Here is a 20,707-nt window from a genome sequence, read left to right on the forward strand (position 1 = left end):
ACTGTGACACTGGGGAAGGACAGGCTGCCAAGTGTTTGTCTGCAGCGCCTGATTTTTCACCACACTGCTCCTGCCCTCCCTCCATTGTGTCAGGAGTGCACGAGCTGTTAGAAGGGCAACAAGACTCAACCAGTGGGTGGAGAGGCTGGAGCAGGGGGACTGAATTACAGGCAGCCTGCTGAGCCTGTCTGAAAGGCTGTGCTGTTGCTCTTTATGACTGATATGCATCTCTGTCCCCCATGCCATATTACATGGAAGGGATTAGAAATAGGATTTCTGATATTTCAGCTGACATGTCAGGAGAGATCATTTCATGCAAGTGTCTATGTTGCAACTTCAAATTCACATATTCTGCTTTCTAAAGGGATTGTATATACTTTCATCTGTACTCCTAGGCTCAGAATCTTACGCATATGACTGATACTTCATATATACTTAACATAGTTAAATGTACTTCAAGGTGTCTAAAATCATAGGCAGTCTTTTGTATCTGTAGGTGTACCTTACTCCCCAGTAACACAGTTGGCTACATGAAATAGAAATAAGTATTAAAATAGCTCCAAAATCTAGGCATATCACAGCTTGTAATAGTTTGGAAGTTGTTTTGACAAGCAAACGTTAGGATTTTTCTTCTGCTGGTTTTTGTTTTTTAGCCAAGTGAAGACAAGAAAATAAAACAGGGAAAAAAATACCTTAAATTAGCTGTAAGTGCAAGGTATTGCTGCCTATAAATATAAATAAATACCAATAAATCTTAAAAAATAAACAGATTACTGCAACTATGAATATAGCCTTACAGTATCTAAAAAATTGGTGTATTTTTAAAGAAAACTACAGGATCATAATTAAAAAATATTATACTATATAATATTTTACTGTACATATAGCAAACATGACAGCAAATACGCACTTTAGAAATATGAACTAACTATTGCATGAAGACTGCAACATTTCATAACAAAGAGTGCAGCAACAAGACCACCTGATCTCCCTATAAAAACATTATTAAATTATCGATAGTTTCATGGGAAATGTAACGTGTTTTATGCATCCATGGAAATAGGCTTTGAGCATTCCGACTGTTTTACAGAGATGTAAGATATCCTAACTTTTGCCTATTGAAGCAGTAGAAATTCCAACAGTACTACATAAAAAAATTGCTTGGGTTCTGCCCTTGTGATAGAATGGATGTACTAGATTCTGATCATTACTAGCACTCCAGCAGTGATGGTTTCCACACTGAATTCATGCAGACCACTGTCCTCAGCAGATACAATTTAACATAGTTCTGTTGGTTCAGATGAGATACAGAGGATCTGTTTGACTGTTTTCAGTAAGTTTGTACAGAGTGAGAAACAAAATCTCCCATTGAAGACTACTACCATAGAAACCCAGTTGGTAGCTTAGACCCAAAGAAGTCCTTCTTCTTCAGTATTGAATAGCATCAAAAATATTAATCAGAAAGTTCCAACTGCTAAAAGTTCTATGTACTAAAGAAAGCCAAGCTCACTTTCTGCCCCAACATACTAAAAACGTGATTTATGCCAATATTTTCTATGGATATGGACACAACAGAACAAATACACTGAAGAGAAGATCACTTTGGGCCCATAAGTATATGCCTGAGAAAATATTAGAATGTTTTTATCTGAAGCATGAGCTCCATCTCATTATGTTGCACTGTGTATAACTTATCATCCCTAATGCATAAATTGATACCATTTGAAGAAAAGGGACCACACACGTTTATACGATGAACAACAAAAGACTTTGGTTCTCTGGAGGATGGTCCTGCCACACTTCCTTGTGCCATTCTCCATCAAAAGCTGTTGCCATGACAACTGTGGGGCATTTTCTGGCTCTGTGTATGCTGGTGGGAAGAAGGCCAATTTCTTCCCACAAAAAACAACAACAACAACACCAAAAACAAACAGAACTGATAAGAAATAAACACGTAATAACTGTTCCAGCTCCCTCAATACTACCAAAATGAGGAAGAAAAGAAAATCCTACATCTAATAAAATTTCTTAAGTCAGAAGAAGAAATATTCAAGCACTGAGGGACTCATAGATGAAAGTGGGGAACTGAAGAAATAGCAATTACTTGAGACTACAGCAGTGCTAAGAATAGTTGTGGCTGAGGTCAGGGCTCAGTTCTTCCAGCAACTGTAGTGCCACTGGCCTTCCATGGCATTGCCCTTGCTTTACCTTTACTCTGTTTATAAAAAAAAGTGATACTAAACATATATATGGAAAGGATCTGCTTGTCATTTCCACTTCTTCTGCATACAGCCTTTGAGAATACTAAGTACAATTAACTTTATCTTGAATTTTGTGCCTCATTTTTCTTTTTTGACTGCAAGTGTTCTTCAATTAACGCATCTCCAAAGCAAAAAAAGAGTAAAGAGATGAGAGTATCTGCATTTCACGAGAAAGAACAGGAGATGGACACAATTTATTTGTAGCACAGGAACACCTATGAGCGTGCTGCCGTGAAGCTCTGGCCTTTTCTGTTTCCTTTAACTGATATGGAGATTTTCAGCTATGGAATATTCATTTGTGTGGCTGTTCTGTACCAAAAAATTCAACACATCCATAAGGAAAAAAATCACATGCCTTGAAAGTCAAAGCTACTACAAAGAAGCACAGATATGCTGTCATAATCTTAAATTCTTAATTACTTTAATCATGTATCATCGCTTCGGCCATTTCTCGAGTTATCAGACCTCAACTTCCTCTCAGGGTTAGTTAAAGCACAAGCTACCTATCTTGCCAGTAGATATTTAACAATTACGTTACGTGCATTCTTTCCCAAGATTAAATTATTTTAGAAAGTACTCATTAGTAATTAGAGCTCAATTTTCAGTCAAAAGAAGCTAAAATTGCCCGTAATAAAAAGCAGTGTATTGTGTCACAAAGAAACTGCAGTATATAAAAAGACAAATCTGCCAAACGTACCTAACGCCACTGAAGTTCTAGCCTAAGTTTATTTACTGAATTTTATTCAAGGAAAGGAAAGACAAAGGCTGCTGCAGTAACACCTCTGCTAGCAGTGTAAATCCAACATGCAAACATCTATGGTCAGGCTTCACAATACACCAGCCTGCTAGTCAAACTAATAGCATTATTATTTTAAGTTAAATGAATGGGGATTAGGGCAAGAAAACTCCTTTTATTGACCACTGAACACATGACATTGTTTATTACATAAAAGGTAATTGCTTAGTGAAAATTCCCTCTGCTTTTGCTGCAGAAAATGTCTTAGTTTGCCATTAACCCTTCTCCCCTTACAGGGTAGTCACATATGTACCACTGCTCACAGAAGCATAGACAGCCTTCTGCATGACTGAAGGCAAGAACTTTGTAATGCACTACCTTTATCTGTCATATTTTGATCCACAGCAGTAAATTTTGTATGCTTCTACAGACTACTCCCCAGAAATACGGTAGAGATGTGGCCTTTTATACAAAGATAAGGTACACAAATGATATCCAGAGAAAATATGGTAATAGAAAATAACAGGCTCAAACAACAATGAACAGCTCACAGTCAAATCCAAAAGCATTAGAAAATTTCAGGCTGTGTGGTAGAGTACAAATCCATCTTGGATCAAATTATTCACCCATTTACTGTGGTCCGTTGCTTGGCCTGGCAATTAGTTCAACTGTGGAATGGTACTTATGGATACATTCACAATCCTTACATATTCTCTACAGCACAAATGGACTTTAGAATGGAAGAACTGGATACAGGCTATCCCATGTAACCAGGATAGCAATTACTTTCATATAGGGTGTTATATTTGTGTCTGAAAATAAAATGCAAACATACTGGGTTTATGTGGCAAGATTTTGGTAGCGGGGGGCTGCAGGGATGCCCTCTGTGAGAAGAGCCCAGGAAATGCACCATGTCAGATTAGAGCCAGCTCCTAAAAGGACACACCACTGGCCAGAGTTGAGCCAACAAACAACGCTGGGTGTGCCCCTGGGAGAGCAGATTTAGGGGAAACAACGCTACTGTGCAACAGCAGCTGGGAACAGCAGAATAAGACAATGAGCAAGAAACAGCTGTGCAGACACCACGGTCAGTGGAGAAGGAGGGCAGGAGGTGCTCCGGGCAGTTCTTGAAGAGCTGCAGCCTGTGGAAAGCCCATGCATGATCAGTTTGGGAAGGACAGCATCCCATAGGAGGGACCCCATGCTGGAACGGGGACAGAAGGTAACCATGAAGGAGCAGGGAGGAAGCACTGCAGACTGACCACAGCCCCCATTCCCCTGTGCTGCTCAGGGAGAGGAGGTAGAACAGGCTGGACGGGGGAGAAAGGTGTTTTTTAGTTTGCTTTTAGTTTCTCACTGCTCTAAGTCTGTCTGTAATAGGAAGTGAATTATATTAATCTCCCTGCCTTGAGTCTGTTTTGTCCATGACAGTAATTGGTGAGGGATCTTCCTGCCCTTATCTCAAACTTTGAAATCTTTTCCACCATGTTTCTTTCCTCATCTTTCTTTGAAGACAAGGAGTGAGAGAGTGGTTGTGGTGTAGTTTCAGAGTGAAACCACCACAGCAAGTAAAGAATTCCCATCTCCTACTTGGTGTTGCAGGCAATCTGAGGCAAGTTAATTCACCTCTTTGTGCCTCTGTTTCTCCATCTTTATATCAATTATCATGCGACTGCCTTTGTGAGATTCACTGTTTTTGGCTCTAACAGAGCTAACTTTCCTGTTATGTGTAACATACATATAAAATGGAGTTTTGCAATTCTACGTGCTGCTGTAAAACAATGCTCCCTCTTTAGGCCATCTTAACGTGGAGAAAACTTCTACTAAGCAAAAAGTTATGCTAGCAAAACTCACTCAGGCAAAGCAATATCCAAACCTAATCTTTCACACATTCTTGAGAAACTCACTTGAGCAGACTGAAGGTAGAAATGAACGTTGCTGGACAGGCCTGATCTGTAGAAGTGAAGTTTTTTCATTCTGTTTAAGAAACAAAAAGAAAGAAATGCTATTTTTGGAATTACCAGTTCTGATTTGCCATTGCATGACACCATTTCTACAACAATTTGCAGGGAAATGTTGCAATTAGTCTAATCCTGTAGTGATGTAAGCTACTCTGTGAATGTGTAAATAAAACGGCTTTATGCTAAGCAGCAAAGCCTCAGTCTCTTCCCCGAACTGTCTAAAGTAATTCTGGTTATAATTAGCAACCCTTCCAAATGTAATTATTCTGATGGACAATTCTGCAGTAAAGCTTCCCTTCCTGTCAGATGGGTTTTAATCAGAGAGGTCACTCTGGCTAGTAATGTCTATGACCTTTTTTCCCCATCCTCCATAAAGCTGAAAGCTTGAGTTAACATATGATGTCTTTAGGGGAAAGGAACATCCTGTCTTCTATGGATTGACAAGCACACTGTAACTCTGACCTATGGGAATAACTTCTGGGAGAAAAAGTAAAACGCAGTCTCCTAAAGTAAGTCTTTGGCTTTACTCCCAAATTCCTGAGAAGGCTACTCTGATCACAGCATCAAACAAAAGGCAGATTTCTTTAATAAGTTCTGTGCTTATCTAAAGCAGAGTGCTGCTTATTCTTTGACATTTGCTGACTTCCACCCAGTTTAAGCAGTTCCTTAGCTGCCTTTCAGCTGACTAGTGTCAACAATAACAACAATACATATTTTATTTTCTGAACTCTTGAATCTAAATGCAAGTTAGCACTGCACATGTATGCATGCACACACAAATGTAAGTAATATCTGAACATTTCCAAAGGGCAACAAGTCCTTTTGGAATAGTAATGAATAGAGAAATCATCTTGTGCCCTGCATGAGATAGGTGCATTTCAAGATTTTCCTATATAGCTTCCATGAAAATTGGCCCCTAAGCAAGGGTGTGAGTCATTGATGAATACAGCTCTAAGGCTTCACGCTGTGCAGCAAGAGCTGTAAAAGGCATTAGAGGAACACAGGGGAGGAGGAGGAGAGAGAGAGAGAGAGAGAGAGGGTTAGGAGGTTATTAAATAAAACCTAGTAATGGTTTTACATGAACATTTTCTGAACAGTGTTTTGAAAACGTACGTCCTAAACCACTGGGCACTGAGCAGATGACTGGCTGCAGCGCCCTCTGTTGGCTGGTGCTGAAGGGGGACTGCACATAACCTTCACTGCCATAAAACAAGCTTTTGTCGACGCTTGAAAGGATTTGTTGTCCCAGATACACTAGTAGCGTCCCCCAGTTGAAAACTCCACTTGTAAAGGGAAAATTACCATATGTCACTGGGGCTCATATAATTTTTCAAAGAAAAAATCCTTGCGCTGGAATATTGATTTCTCCTCTGCAGCCGTATCTACAATATGAGAGCCCACGACCACAGCACTGTGTAAAGTGACAGTAAAAGTCACACTCTTTACCAGCGTAGTTGTGCAAAAACTATGGAACAGGTCAAAGAGAATCTATTGGTGACAAATTTGAACTTCAAATTTCAGAGGTATTTGGCTTACACTTGTATTTTTTTTCTTAAGATCAACAACTTAAAGCTGCTGTCAGTATATATCGGACACAGGTTAGCAGTGGACTACATGTAACTGATAACACATCTGTCTTGAATTATGAGCAATTCACCTTTTTATATATCTGTGTTTCTCCTATCCAAGTTAGAAGATCCAAGTGTCAATACAGACAAAACATTTTTAGTCAATATGTAAGCCACTGTCATGCCAGATTCTCCATCCTTCATGCTGCCAACACGTTCTGTCTCTTACTCACCACTGCTGTTTCCTCAGTCTCTTCCTATTTTTGTTTCTTCCATTGTGTTACCAGTCTTGGTACATCCATCTGAAAGAAAAGATCCAATATATCCCATTAAAAACATCTCAAGACTTACAGATGAAAGGACTTCAATATGAAATTTATTATAAATACTGACTAAGGGACAGTAACTGGCTGTGTTGGTTTAGTTTTAAATAATCCAACAGACCTTTAATTTGGTCTTGGTTTTTTTTTGTTTTTTTTTTTTTTTTCCAGGAGACCACTCAGCCTCCAGGCCTTCCTGTATCTCAGATAACAGAAATGGCTTACTAGAAAACAAATCAGAAGAACTTGAGAATTTTAAAAAAACTTGGGAACAAATGAAAAATGAAACTTTTTTTTCTCTCTCCATAAGAGGTAAAAGAGGAGGAACACATTTTAAATGCAATAAAACAGTGATTTCACATTTATGTCTTTTGAACAAATAGGCATAGTGGTCTACATCACCGAAAACCTAATCCAAAAGGAATGTTGAAACAGGAAAATAGTTTGCCACAATCCAATTATTTTTGTTTTTCCTCACAGCCTTAAAAATAACATCAATACATTTTATAAGAAAAGCAAAACCTCGGTGTATTTATTGATGGTCTTTTTAGAACAGAAATTCCATTTCCCTTTTTAACTAAGGAGTTTGATAACTGTTAAAAAAAACCAAACCAAACACAAAACCATCACCCTGAAATACACAGACGTGCAGCACCATCTGCTGGATCAGCATCTCTGCCAAAAATTTCTGCACTTAACAGAAGATAATTCCACGGGCTAAGAAGGAAAAAGCCATACAAACAAAAGTGCATCACAGACATTTATTTAGCCAGCAACCAGCAAGCAAAGGAGCACAGAATTTCCATGAAAACTGCATAATGATGCTTTACTCATAAGGCACTTTCTACATCTCAGACGCTATATATAAGTACTGTGCTTAAATATCAGCAGACCACATATGGTTACAAAAATTCAGAAGTTTGGTATGTGTTTTAACTGCATTAAGATGATTTTGATCTGGCTTCTCAACTGTACACATCACATTACATGATTATAAATTAATGTTTTTCTGCTGAATGCTTATGAACAGAACTGCTCACCTAATGATAAACAGCTACCCAGTAATTTACTTTCTTGTGGTCAAGCGCTACGTGGTCTCTCATTATGAGCACACAAGCTCTGTTTGGATGACAACAGGTCACCACTGCACTACCACATTTTATCACAGATGTTAATTTAATATCCCTGCGAGATGTGTTGTGAGATGTATTTATCTTTCACATTGCAAGTAGAAGAAAGTTCTTATCCTGGGTATGGGGAGAAGGGGCCCTTCATGCATATCACACGATGTACCACAGCAGTCCCTGTTACTCTTCGGTAGCTTCTACCATCAACCTTTCCATCAGGCCATCTAACTGTAATCTGTGTATCCAGCTCTTGGTGCACTACTTCCAGCAGGTAAAAAAGCACAGCCCTCAGCAGGCGCTCCTTTCACCCAGCACCTTCCCAACAGGTGCAGGTTCTGCCTTATTTTCACAACAGCAAATCACATTATACTGACTTGACTGACACCATCACTGTGAGAGCGTATGGCCAGGAGGTCAAAACAAAGGCAATCACAACTTCATACATCCAGCGGGCAGACAGAACCACAACCACAGGAGGCTGTGTACAGTTAATTACTGTCTCAAGCCACTATGTTTGCCTGCTGCATACCAGAGTTGCTAAGCCTGCTTCTTCAAAAATATGATTCAGCACAACTTAGAACCACTCCGTGTGCCACATAAGACAACAGAGACCTTCCTAGTGACCTATCTGTTTCAGTCAGTTCGAGCACTGGATTTCCTGCAGCGTTCATCTGTTTGTAAACACCCAAGTTGCCTCCTAGCACTGTTTTCCTGTTTTCTTTCAGTGCTGTAAAGACCTTGAGTGACTTTTCTCAGGGCTCTGATCAGTGAGGTAACCAACAGCAGAATACCAGCAATCATCTCCAAACAAGGGCATGTTGCCATTTTAATGCATTCACATCAGGCCCGACTTCCACTGTTTTTTAGTGACCTTTTCTTCTCCAAAAGCATTACGTACAGATGTCTACTAAGATCACTGTTTCTCACTATGGTTGCTGTTGCTATCATGCCACAGAACCACGTTCTGTATTCAAACTCACTGCAAACCCCTTCTCCTCCAAACCTTCTCCAACAAGCACATTTTAATCATGCTCTAATTTATTTAATGTCTTTTCACCCATCAACCCTTCAAAGACCTGGCAGTACTTATTCAACCTTATAAGGATATCTTTTCCTAAGGATACAAAGTCATCTTTCTTTAGGCTGGATTCCTAACAGCTACTTCTTCCTAGTTTCATCTCTCCTTGAGAGTTGCCTTCTGCTGCTGTAGAAAAAGTTGGGTTGATGTTTCAAGCAGACAATGAGGCAGATAGTTACCAACAGAGGGCTTCTACAGCAAGATTATATTTCCTTCAAAGACTGGAATGCCTTTCCTCGTCCAGGAACAACCAAATTCAGTGGTAGAGGAAGCTTCCCAACCCACAAGTATAAATAAATTCAGGTTCAAGAAGTCTGTTAAGAGGGAAAACTAGCAGCCCGTTCAGAAACAGGACATATAGCAGGCACCTCCTGGCAATCTATTATTATCAGTAACAGGTGAGCTGTGCACATGGACTGACCCCAGCTGTGATGGAGCACGCTTGGGCAGAGGGCACTGAACCAGGTGGGACTCTGAGGAGCTGTTAGCAGCCTATCAACTGAAGGCATTTCAGCCTGAGGAGTTCAAGTTCAGTGAGGTTATGAGCAGTTACAGGTAACATTGCCTTCAAATAACTCTTCTACAAACGGCCCCGCTTGTGACTGGATGCGAGCCCTTAGAACTTTCTGGATCTCGTACCAGCAGACAGCAAGCTTCTCCCTTACCTTCCTACCAACCAGCAAAGGACTCACACTGCAACCCTTGCTTTTCCCACATCACAAACATACAAGCTCAAACCAGAACATAAACCTTAAGAGGCAGGCAGATTTTTGCTCACCAATTTAACAAGCTAACCAGCTCTTTTGCTCTGAGGAGTTGGGCTGCCTGTGGTACCAACCACGCAGCAAGAACCCCTCTGCTCAGTAAAAAGCAGCCCACTCTGCCCGTTAGAGCCAGAGAGAAATCAAAAATAAATAAATAACTGTGAAACTGAAAAAGACCTGCTGTATTTTTGAGGTCTCGTCACACAGAAGACAAACTTCTTTCTTCTCAGACAAACACAGAAGCCGGTCCGCTGCGAAACGCAAGCCCTGAGGCGCGAAGAGCGCCGCGCGCACAGCCGCTCTTCCCGCGAGGCGGGCGGGCGGGGCGGGAGGCGGCTCCCGGCTCCGCACTTCCCGTTTGGTTACCGGGGCACGCGGTTGCTAAGGCACTCGGCCGCCCTCCCCTCGTACCTGCGGCCATGCAGAGCACCGCCAGCCGCTCCACCGCTTCGGTGCTGGCCGAGCTCCAGTGGGACGATGGCTACGCCGTGCCCATGGCCAACGCGGAGAACAGGGCGCTGGAGGAAGACGTGAGCGCGGGGCTGCGGCTGTGGGGCTGTGGCTGTGGGGCAGAGCTGAGGTTCACACACGGCGGTGGGTGCGCGGGAGGCTCTGTCAGGTCGGCCCGCGGAGCTCAGGAGCGCCTGGGATACGTTTGGGTGCTGGCCGGTGCTGGATGCCGGCCCGCCGTCTGAGTCTGGGGCAATCCTGGTTACCTCGAGCAGAAGCAGTACTTAATGGGTCTGGCGCTTTTGCTGCTTGTTAAAAATGTTTAAACCTTTCACTTGGTTTCTGTGAACAAGAAATTGCAGGTAAAAAGCACTCCCCTCAAACGGTTCGTTGACAGTTCTAACTCTTAAATAGCTGCAGAAGATGGAGAAAGAAAAAGCGAACCTGCAAAATCAGCTGACTGACTTTGAAGAGCGAATGGGAGCGATGACATCTCACTTGAAAAACGTGAGACAGGAGTTCAGCTTCACCCAGGTAAACTGATACACCCGACGGGTGTGTCGCTGATCCTCAGGCAGAGCTGTGGACAGAGCGCCCGTCTGTGGTTGGCATCTCTGCCTGCGTGGCAGCTTTGCAGGAGTTCCTCTGGCCTTTCATTTGGGACTTTCACAAGAAACACAACTTTAACTGTGGCCCCCAGTGATGGCATTTGATGGTCCATAAAAAGACCGTCCTGGATCAAATGATGGTACCTGGAAAAAAAGCCAAAAAGGACACAGTTTAGATTAAACCTTAGTTTAGAAGAGGCAGGACATACCGTGCAAGAGAAGCCTCCAGGAAGTGACAGATTTGTATTATGTATGAGAAAAATCCTGTCAAATCACTTTGTCAGAAAGATTAGACAGTATACTGCCGTAGGCCAGCCTGGTGGTCTCTCTCAGCACAGAACAATAAAAGCATTTCATTCCCTATACCTCCTGAATCTTACATAAAGCTGCTGTGAGATTAAGACTTATTCTAAGAGACTAAGATTAAGACTTTGGAAGATCAATATCCTGAAAGTTGGGTGAAATATTTTTGAATCAGGCTCCTGGGGCTATACATGGTTGATCTGGGGTTATCTGATATAACGCACGTATAAATATATATATAATATTTACAGATGAATGTATTTACATGACAAAATCACGTCATCTCTTTTGGTTCATTGGTGATGAGGGCCTGTTGTCTGTTGTAAAATGCTAAACTCTGTTATTCTCTAGTCTCTTTACAAAGCCAGAGAGAATGAAATTGAAACTGAACAACACTTTAAAGCCCTTGCTGAAAGAGAACATGGACGTCTTAAAAGTGAGATCAAACGTCTGGAAGATGAGACCGTTTCTTTAAGAGAAAAGAAAAACAGCCAAGAAGTAAGTTTCAGAAGTTTTGTAAAAGATCTTCTGTATTGCAGTTAAATTTTATTACTTTTGTCCTCACTTGCAGTTAAAGAAGTAATATTATATGTCAGGTAACAGTCAGATAGCTGTTTATAATTAAAATTCTTAAACCATAATAAGGTAAATAGAATGACAGTGAGGTTCTCCTTGCACAGACTGATCCAAACTTAGCAAATATTAACTAGATATTGAAAGATTTCAATTCTTAATGCCCGATACACAGTCACACATCCATATCCCTATCTTGATAACTCTGGAAGTTATTTTCCTTATTGTTTACAGATTAGATTGTTGATGGCAAGTCTTCTTTCCCCCATACAATAAAATCAGGGTATGATTTCAAAATGCAAAGGTTGCTTTACATTAAAAAATATATATATATTAAAATTGAATGCCTTATAACTACAGTATCTTCATATTTTATGGAACAGTCTCTTATTTTTCTACAAATCATTTACATTTTTATTTTTCATGATCTCTTTCTTCTCATTAGTTTGCACTCTCCACTCTCTCAGGCAGGGTAGCAGAAGGAAGATATCTTTGCTATTCAGCTGCATTCAGATACTGTCATGTTTATATCAGGAAGTCTCTGCACAGTCATACGGGACCATTTGTAAATTCATACACGGGATAAGGATCTAAGAACTAGGTGCTAATGTGTGAGGGAGAAACTTCACCCTGTGTTGCCTCAGATCAGTTTATTATGTGGAACAAATATCTTGCACATGGGTATCACTTGCCAGGAATTGACATTTCTGATTAAAATTATTTGCATGTTAGGTTTCTGATAACTTACTGCCTTGTTTCTTCTTTAGGACATATATTAGCACTTCTCAATTATTGGACACAGTTAACAAAAACAAACAAAAATAACTCAAACCTATTTATCGATTCTGTGGATGACAAAGATGTGTGTAAACTTGCTACAGTGCTTGAAGCAGTTGTTTCAATTACTAATCAAAGAAAGTATTAGCTATTTAATATTAACCCTTAAATTTATTTCAAATTTTATTAGAATACTATAAATAAAACCACGAAGAAGTTGGAAAGCTTAAAACAACAGATGAACTGCGATGAGGAAGTTTTGGAGAGTTGGATAAAGGAATCAAATCGCAAAGATAACGATATTATCACAATCCAGAAGTATGCACAACAAGATGAAGGGAAACTAGGAGTAAGTAGAGATGACTGCAATTTTCAGAAACAAAACCAAAAAGTCATATATGTTTTTAGCATCTGAAGACTTTGTTATGTTGTCAGATCAGGTAAGACTGAGATTTTGTACATTTTAAACTCATGATTTCTAATTTGCACGAGAGTGAAACTTGTATAAGGCTCATTTCAAAGGTAAGAGAGAATACGTTTGACAAAAGATGAAAGGCATAAGTGAAGATAGTAAATTCTTTCTCTGTAAGGGTAACATTTAAGTTTGAAGTTTTCTGAGAAAGTGTACAAATAGCTAGTAAAATAAAAAAATTAGACAGCTGACAATTACACTTAATTCAGTGGGAACTTTGTTCAATAATGTGAGTCAAATTTGGAAAAGTAATGTAGATTTTCCTATTAGAACTAAAATTTTTAATATTACTTAGTATAAAATATTGCTATTTCATTAAAGAGCAATGAAGGATGGTATAAATCTCCCATCACAAGTTCAGACATCCTAATGGTTTGTTCTCAACTACAGTATTAATTTAGAAGTATGCCTTCTTTTTAGCTTTTAAACACAGAGGGGAGAAAATTGATTTTTTACTCATTAACTATTTCACCACAGAACTTTAATTTAGATGAAGAGTTTCACTGATAACATCCCCATTAGCAAGTCACATGGTATGCTAGGAAGAGTTGAGCAAAACAGCTGGTGCTGAGGAGTCCACAAACACATTATGTACGTGGTGAAAAGGTTCTTTTGGTCTTGCTCCAGTCTGGACCTAAGGGACATAAGATTATGGCCTCTTGTACAAAGAAAAATTTGGGAGGCTAGGTTCTTTGTTCTCTAAAATACAGTAAAATGGATGCCTCAATAACTCCATCCTTAGTTGCTCCAGAGCTTTAGAAATTTAAGATATTTTAATATATTTACTTTTAAATACAGTCTGTTTTCATATCATTTCATTTCAGGCACTAATCCTTCAAGTAGAAAAGTTGACCATGCAAGCAAATCAGAAACGCAGAGCTCTTGATAATGAGCTTACAGAAACCATAACTGCTCAGGTTTGTACATGAGGTTCTTGAAGTATCTTTTTACGTACAATTTTTTTTTAAAACAAAAAATCATAGGGATGCTTTCTTTTAAGCAGATGGAGCTTGACAAGACAGCTGAACATTTTCGCAGAGTTCATCAGGAAAGGCAAGAAGTCATCAGGCAGTGGGAGAATGCAATACAACAGATGCAAAAAAGAGATCAGCAGATTGACCACTGTGCTTTGGTAAAACTGCTTTGCCTGATTCATATCACTGTATCAGCCTACTTTTCTATCTGTGAGATTGAGAGAAATTTTGGCACTTATTCATGAGACTAGTTGGTTTTTTTAGATGCTTAGTGTTCTTTTTGTGTTGACCTCTGTATTTTATTAAGGTGTTTTCAAAGTCCATATATGTCTGGAATGTAGTCAGAATTTATTTTGAATGCATTCTCTCTCAGTGTAAATAATAGTGCTCTGCTTGATGCTGTATCAGGTTTAATTTCCAGTCTGAAAATGCAAAGCGTGCCAGTTTTAGTACTGCTCTTTTGTATCACCTAAGAATCTGAGAAGCAACAAGATGGAGTGTTATTATTTCTTAGAGCGCAAAGACAGTTAGCAGCAGTGAGGGGATTATGTCTGGGCTGTGATATAAAGAAAGGGAAAGAAAACCGAACATTTAGAATTGGAGGGAGTTAGCATTTCTACATCTGTGAACAAACGTATGAGAAGTCTTAAAAGTAATCTGTCTTTTGGTTTTGCTCTAATCTAACACATCTTACATAATGCAAGAAAGCCTGAAGTGTTTTTCTCCCATTAGCTACTAGCAGAGTTAAAACAGGAGATGCGAAAGAAAGAAAGTGTGCTGAAAGAGAAGGCTTCCTTTTTAGTGAATGAAACTATTAATAATATGGAATATGAAAAAAGAATTTCTTCTGCTGAGCGGGAAGCGACCAGTCTCCGGAAAGAGTATCAAACTCAGGATACTTACAGAGTTCAGCTGGAGAACGAGGTGAGGATGCCCCGTCAGTTCAGGAAACCAGACTGAAGCTATAATTTCTTTATTTTGATTAGATGGAGGAAATACATGAATAGCATTTACTTTCCTGTTCACATATTAGGCTCTTCAATAGTTCAACAAAACATCTGTTCTTCCCAGTTTACTCTAGGTTATTTGGATCTTAAACCTGAACTTAATCCCTTCGATGACAGCAGTGAAGAAAAGCAAGCATACGGCCATTGAGATGAGCTTGTCTTCTCTGTGGCATTGGAATTAAATGAATTCATTTTCTTTTAAATGATCTAACACTATTAGATGCTTCAGATGTGTCTTGCCTTTACTGTACTTAGACTCCAGTAATGTATAAAGACGAGAGAAATTTCTTCCAAACAATTCCTGTCCTATACTGCCAGAAATGGGCGTTGATTGCCCTTGCAGTCAGATTAAAATTCTTGAAAAACATTTTCTCACAGCTTTCTAATCAAAGGCAACAGAATAAATCTGCCCTCTGAATCGGAAATGCTTGATGCTGTTTATACTTATATTTCATCTGCATTTAGTGCTAGAAATGAGCCGCATTGCTTCATTACTTAAATATCTGTAGTAGTTGTTCCAGGAGGTAGTCCAAGTCTCATGAATCTATGCAGAAGGGATACACTTAGATTATCTGAGGAAGTTTTCTCTTAAGAAAATGGTATTACTGGGCTACTCAGCAAGCTTGGCAATTTAAAAGTTTAATAATTTAAAAATTTAATAAAATACAGTTGAATTAACTTTGGATAGCTTTTCCATAGCAGGTGGTTCACGTACTGATTTCCTAATTAATTTATTAGCTGGACATTTTGAAATCCACTGTGAACAAAACTGCTGCTCATCTCGAGTCTTTAAGAATGCAGGTAACTAATATGAAGAAAGAAATTGAGAAAAAAAAAGCCAGGTAAGAAACAGACTTTTAAAAATACAGTTCGTAAGAATTACAGATATAATCCGATCCTTCTTCTAGCAAAGAACCTTAAATAATGTTAATTATTAAAGCCTCCAACCCTCTGGTTACTTCATGTCTATTTTACTCCTGTGTACAGTAATTTCTTAGATAGAAAATATTCCTGGTAATCACTGTTTTTAAAGGGAGTGAAACATCCAGCTAGGGCCTTGGTTGTCACAGGTTCCAGTTCAGCCTGTGTTATTAGGCAGCTGCTCAGTAAGATACGTGATGATACTTAATTTTAGCAGTGTTCTAAGTGCAACATGCTTGCAACTTGTTAAATCATCTATTTTTGTTTAGACTAAGCTTTCTTAAAGAAAGGAATGCAGGTCTTTCCAATAAGTTGAAGCTTGTAACTGAGAAGACACTCAGTTCAGAAGACAATGCTTTGAGGATGGAAGAAATGCTAAGGGAAGAAGAGAAAACTGTCAAGGTAAAATGTTTTTATGGCTTCTACAAATGAGGATTCATTTGAATTTGCAAGCTCTTTCTAGAACAAACACTTAAGTTGGAATAATAAAGCACTCCATTAAAATGAAAAACCTACTTGCTTCTACTTAAGACTATTACCAGGGTGGCTAAACCATTAGCAGGGTTTCTCTGCTCGCGTCTGTGGCGGATAACCTAAGATGACACTGAGCTTGGCAGCTCTGGAGCTTCAGGGTAGTATTTTAACTTGGATGCGCTATTCTTGAACAGTATTTGTAATGTATTAGTCAGAAAGATGCTTTCCATCAACATTAGCTACACATGACTTTTTGTGGCATCTATTAATTTACTGTGAAGAGATACTTACAGGAACAATGTGGATGAAATCTCACCATTTTACGCTTTAGTTCCCTGATACTTCTTCTTCTATCTCTGCCAATACACTGTTGTGCCACGAAGCTTACTGAATATCCTTGTGCTATTTACAACCACATTTAAAGAGAGAGGGAAAAAAAATTCTCAATCGTTTAGATATGCAAGAGAGACTATGAAAATAAGGTCAAACCTTGATCCAATTTCAGTTGATGAATCTGTAAGTATTTTCTGTAGGTTCAGAAATATATCTCAAAATTGGACACGGGAAATTAAAAAGTTTACTTCTGAAATTAAGTTCCTCTGATTGAGTATGATCCAGGGCCTACTGAAGTCAGTGCAAAATACTATAGTCCTTAACAGATTCAGTACTAAACTTAGGCTTGCTTTTTCCATCTTGAGTTTTGGATTAGGAATTACACTTGCTGTCAAGTTCAACTACAAAAATTTCTGATGGGCAAATTTGATTACGAACTCCTAAAGGATTTAACTCATCCTACAATGTTACTAAAGCCAGCAAGATCATTCACAAGCAAAATTCACAATGTATACTTATAAAGTCAAGAAGAAGTACACTTTTAATCAATTTGAAGAGTGAATTTTGTAGTGTTTTTATTAATTAGAATGTGCATATTCAGACTCTGTACTGGAGCTGTACTAAAGGCAATTGAGTCTTTCAGAACAGGACTCTCAAAGGCAGCAGAATGCAATGCCACTTACCTCATTCTTGCAGTGTACCTTACAAGAAACAAGTATACTGAGCTGCCTGAGCTTTGGAAGGTCTTTTGTCATTTGGGGTGGTGGTGGGGAGTGGAGGAAGGAAGGGAAGGTAGAGAGCTGCCTTCTTGTTAGGGTTATTAAAAAAACACTTCAATCCTTTTCTGTTTCATAACATTCCTGGTTACCTGAAATGTTCAGCATTGTCTTTGCCCTAACAGACCCTCCTCAGACCTCATTTACTGCACTGATCGATGTGTCAGTGGTAACTTACCTCTGTGGATAAGGAAGTGATTTAAATATGTGTACTTAAGGTCACATAATAGCAGGGTAGGATCAAAGTTAAACCAAAAAACCCTTTCTCTTGAAGTCAAAAATTTTTCTTGACAGCCATTTTGAAGACCAGTGAAATTCCACGTTCTCATTAACGGGTATAATAATGAAATTTTTTATCTCCCTACATATGATTAATAAATCTTCACAACTTACTTAACGATTAATTTGTCACTAGGAAAAAGAAGCAGAACTGAACCACCTAAAAGAAGTATTTTTCAAGAAAACTCAAGAGCTAAAGGTGCAGAAGGATAAGGAGAAGTGTGTTCTGGCAGAAATTGAGGGAAGTCGAGCATCACTTAAAAATCTTAATAGCCGTCTGCGCCGACTTGATGCAGATGCATTAAAACAACAGGAGTTAATATATAACCAGGTAAAGTGTGAATACACTTTTCTATTCTGATTGTTCCCAGGGTGTAATGAGAGTAAGTTGCTCAAGTTCTGTAATCCCTGTCCGTATCTCAAAATTCTTGCAATGCTGTGCAGTATTAATCTGCAGTCTGCACTTCTGTCTCTAGATGTATTGGTAAAATTGAACTAACTGAAACTTGCTGTCTATCACCTATGTTATGTGCATGTGTATTTTGTCACTTTTTGGATCTGCTACTTTTCCCACTAATTTCTCAAATCAGTTTTTTTCTTTGATCCCTGTGAACCACGGACACCTCAGGGTAAATTTTTAAAGCAATACAAGAGGTACATGCCAAAATCCTTTTATTTACTAATTGGATTTTGTGCAAATTTCCTATGCACCACTTTGAAAATTTGCTCTTTTATATTGGCATCCGCTGGTAACAGCAAGATGGCAACTATGCTGTAAGCCTCCCTTAGAGCAGACTGCTGAGCATGCTTTGTTATTCTTCTAGCAGATTACTTCTGAGCCATCTTTGCACATCAGTCATCTAAGAATATTCTGATATGTTTTACGTTTATGAGGTCTATAAGCCATAAATTATTATAAAACAATAGCTTAATTAGGTGACTATCCTAAAGCAACATTTAGATCCAGCATTCTAGCTTTATGGGAAGGCTATAATTGCTTATCTCAGACTATGAATTCACTTTCAAATATTTTAACAGGATTTTTATATTCAGCAAGTGCAGAGACGTCTGTCACGGTTAGAAGGGGAGGTTAATGCAGATGAAAAACAAGTTCTGGAAGGAAAAGTTGCTGAACTTAAGAAAGCCTTAGAAGAAAAGAAAAGTGCATATGATATTTTAAATGCACAACACAGGAAACTTCAGGTAACTTCATTAGAACGTTAGGTTGACTGTGTTATATGTTTATGGCCTGGAGTATTATTGGAGTCAGGTAGTTTTATGAAGATGAACTAAGAATATCAATGTCATGGCCAGACATGACTGCAGATGGTTTTTTGTTTTTTTTAATAGACCAAAATACATGATTATATTAGTATTGCCTTATTGGCTGAAATACTTATATTGCATAAATAAGAATTAAGTACTAGACTCCAAATGAAGCAATGGCAGCAATATTGCAACAGCACTCTGCATTAGGACTGCAGTGCTCTAGGCACTGCTCATGTGACAGAATACGGACATATGGACAAAAGATGATTATGGCACCTGGCTCCAGCACTTAATTATTTTCATTTAAATAAACTAGTAGTTTTTTGTGCAACTTCCATTAACAGAAATAAATTAAATATAACAATTAAATATAACTTAAAATTGAATTAAACAGAGTGATGTCCATTTCATCAAGAGAGCAATGGATAAGACAGGAGAAGAAGCAAATGGTCTGATGATCAAGATAGATGAACTAAATCTTTTCAATGAGAAATCAGATCAAGAGTTAAAAAAAGCTAAAGCCATTAAGCAGGTACAGTATTTTGTATTTTTTCTAATACAAGGTACTATTTGTGTCCTTTGAAGGTTGTTTGTCTCCTGGTGCTACATTATATCTATAACAAACCCCTAATTTATTGTCTTACGCCTTCCATCCCAAATTTTTATTTGAAGTCATTTTCATCACTGTTATCTTACCTGAAAATGATACTTTCTTATTTTGAAACCTTTCTGGCATTTGATAGGAGATGATGATTGAAGATAATCTCCTAAAACTAGAATTAAAGCGTCTTCAAGATACACTCTGTCATAAGACAGAGAAGGTTCTAACACTGGAAAAACAAAAGCTGGAGTTAAAGAAAGCCATAGCAGAAAGAACTGAGGAAATTAAGATCCATAAGGCAATGCTGGATTCCCAGATCAGACTCGTGGATCAGGAACGGCAACGCATAAGGTAATGATTATTTTCAAAATCTCTGGTGCAGCAACTCAAAAACAACATTACAATTTAGAACACTACGTTTCCCTGAAAATCCTAACCAATCATCCTTTAGTTCCTTCATCTTCGAAGTAAATGAGAAAAAAACAAAGTAATTAAAATGATTTTATCAAGTACCTTTTACATGTGAGCTTGCTTAAAAAGAGAGGCATTTTAACCAATTTTGCCAGTTGGAGGAATTGAGTGAAGTAAGTCTTGCTGTCAGTCACATACTGACACAGTTAAGGCTAACAAGCAATCTTTTCTCTGAAAACTGGCGTGCAAGCATTAACCACTAGGCAGCATCTCTGGCTTTGCTGTCCATTATCACTGGTCAACGAGAGACTGCTACTTACTATGTTGCTGAAGATCCTCTACAGTACCGAGAAGAAATGCCAGTTGCAGGCATTTTGTTTGAAGCACACGTTGTGTGTCCAACCCTGCATTGTTCAAAATAATCAGGAAACGTGCAGACGGTGTTTGGAGCATGAGAAAGTACTCCAAGTGTTTAAAACATGAAAGTTGTTGTTGAAGAGGTCTTGATAAAACTAATTTATTTGGCTCATCTAGCATGGGTGTTCTCTTATTTTTATATTAAAAAAACAGCACTTAGTTATCTGTTCAGTATAGCAAAAAAAATCTGCTCAGCTATGTGGATCTTAATTCCTGCCAATGTATTATAATACAGAAGATACCTTCT

At 38.7% G+C, this 20,707-nt stretch overlaps 1 protein-coding gene and 1 long non-coding RNA gene across 3 annotated transcripts in view; one reads left to right on the top strand and one right to left on the bottom strand.

The window, feature by feature from the left end:
- On the bottom strand, positions 1-12,670 carry LOC101749252. Of its 2 annotated transcripts, none has more exons than XR_005862159.2 (5): positions 10,710-12,670; positions 9,993-10,607; positions 6,760-6,828; positions 4,905-4,974; positions 1-2,570 (listed from the first exon to the last, which is right to left on the bottom strand). It is a non-coding gene; the product is annotated as an uncharacterized LOC101749252 (long non-coding RNA). The 2 variants fall into 2 exon arrangements; XR_005862158.2 differs by lacking the exon at positions 1-2,570 and adding an exon at positions 2,661-4,139.
- The window catches only part of CCDC39 (coiled-coil domain containing 39), a 20,756-nt gene continuing 10,273 nt past the window's right edge, over positions 10,225-20,707 (top strand). Inside the window, exons 1-13 of the mRNA XM_422777.8 lie at positions 10,225-10,345; positions 10,680-10,799; positions 11,528-11,674; positions 12,717-12,875; positions 13,823-13,915; positions 14,002-14,130; positions 14,705-14,896; positions 15,718-15,821; positions 16,170-16,302; positions 17,899-18,093; positions 18,801-18,965; positions 19,426-19,563; positions 19,775-19,983. Of these exons, the coding sequence (XP_422777.5) occupies positions 10,235-10,345; positions 10,680-10,799; positions 11,528-11,674; positions 12,717-12,875; positions 13,823-13,915; positions 14,002-14,130; positions 14,705-14,896; positions 15,718-15,821; positions 16,170-16,302; positions 17,899-18,093; positions 18,801-18,965; positions 19,426-19,563; positions 19,775-19,983 (1,895 nt within the window). The 5' untranslated portion in view covers positions 10,225-10,234. The remainder of the gene's footprint in view (positions 10,346-10,679; positions 10,800-11,527; positions 11,675-12,716; positions 12,876-13,822; positions 13,916-14,001; positions 14,131-14,704; positions 14,897-15,717; positions 15,822-16,169; positions 16,303-17,898; positions 18,094-18,800; positions 18,966-19,425; positions 19,564-19,774; positions 19,984-20,707) is intronic.

This window comes from Gallus gallus, chromosome 9 (genome assembly GCF_016699485.2).
Source record: "Gallus gallus isolate bGalGal1 chromosome 9, bGalGal1.mat.broiler.GRCg7b, whole genome shotgun sequence".
In the NCBI taxonomy this organism is placed as follows: domain Eukaryota; kingdom Metazoa; phylum Chordata; class Aves; order Galliformes; family Phasianidae; genus Gallus; species Gallus gallus.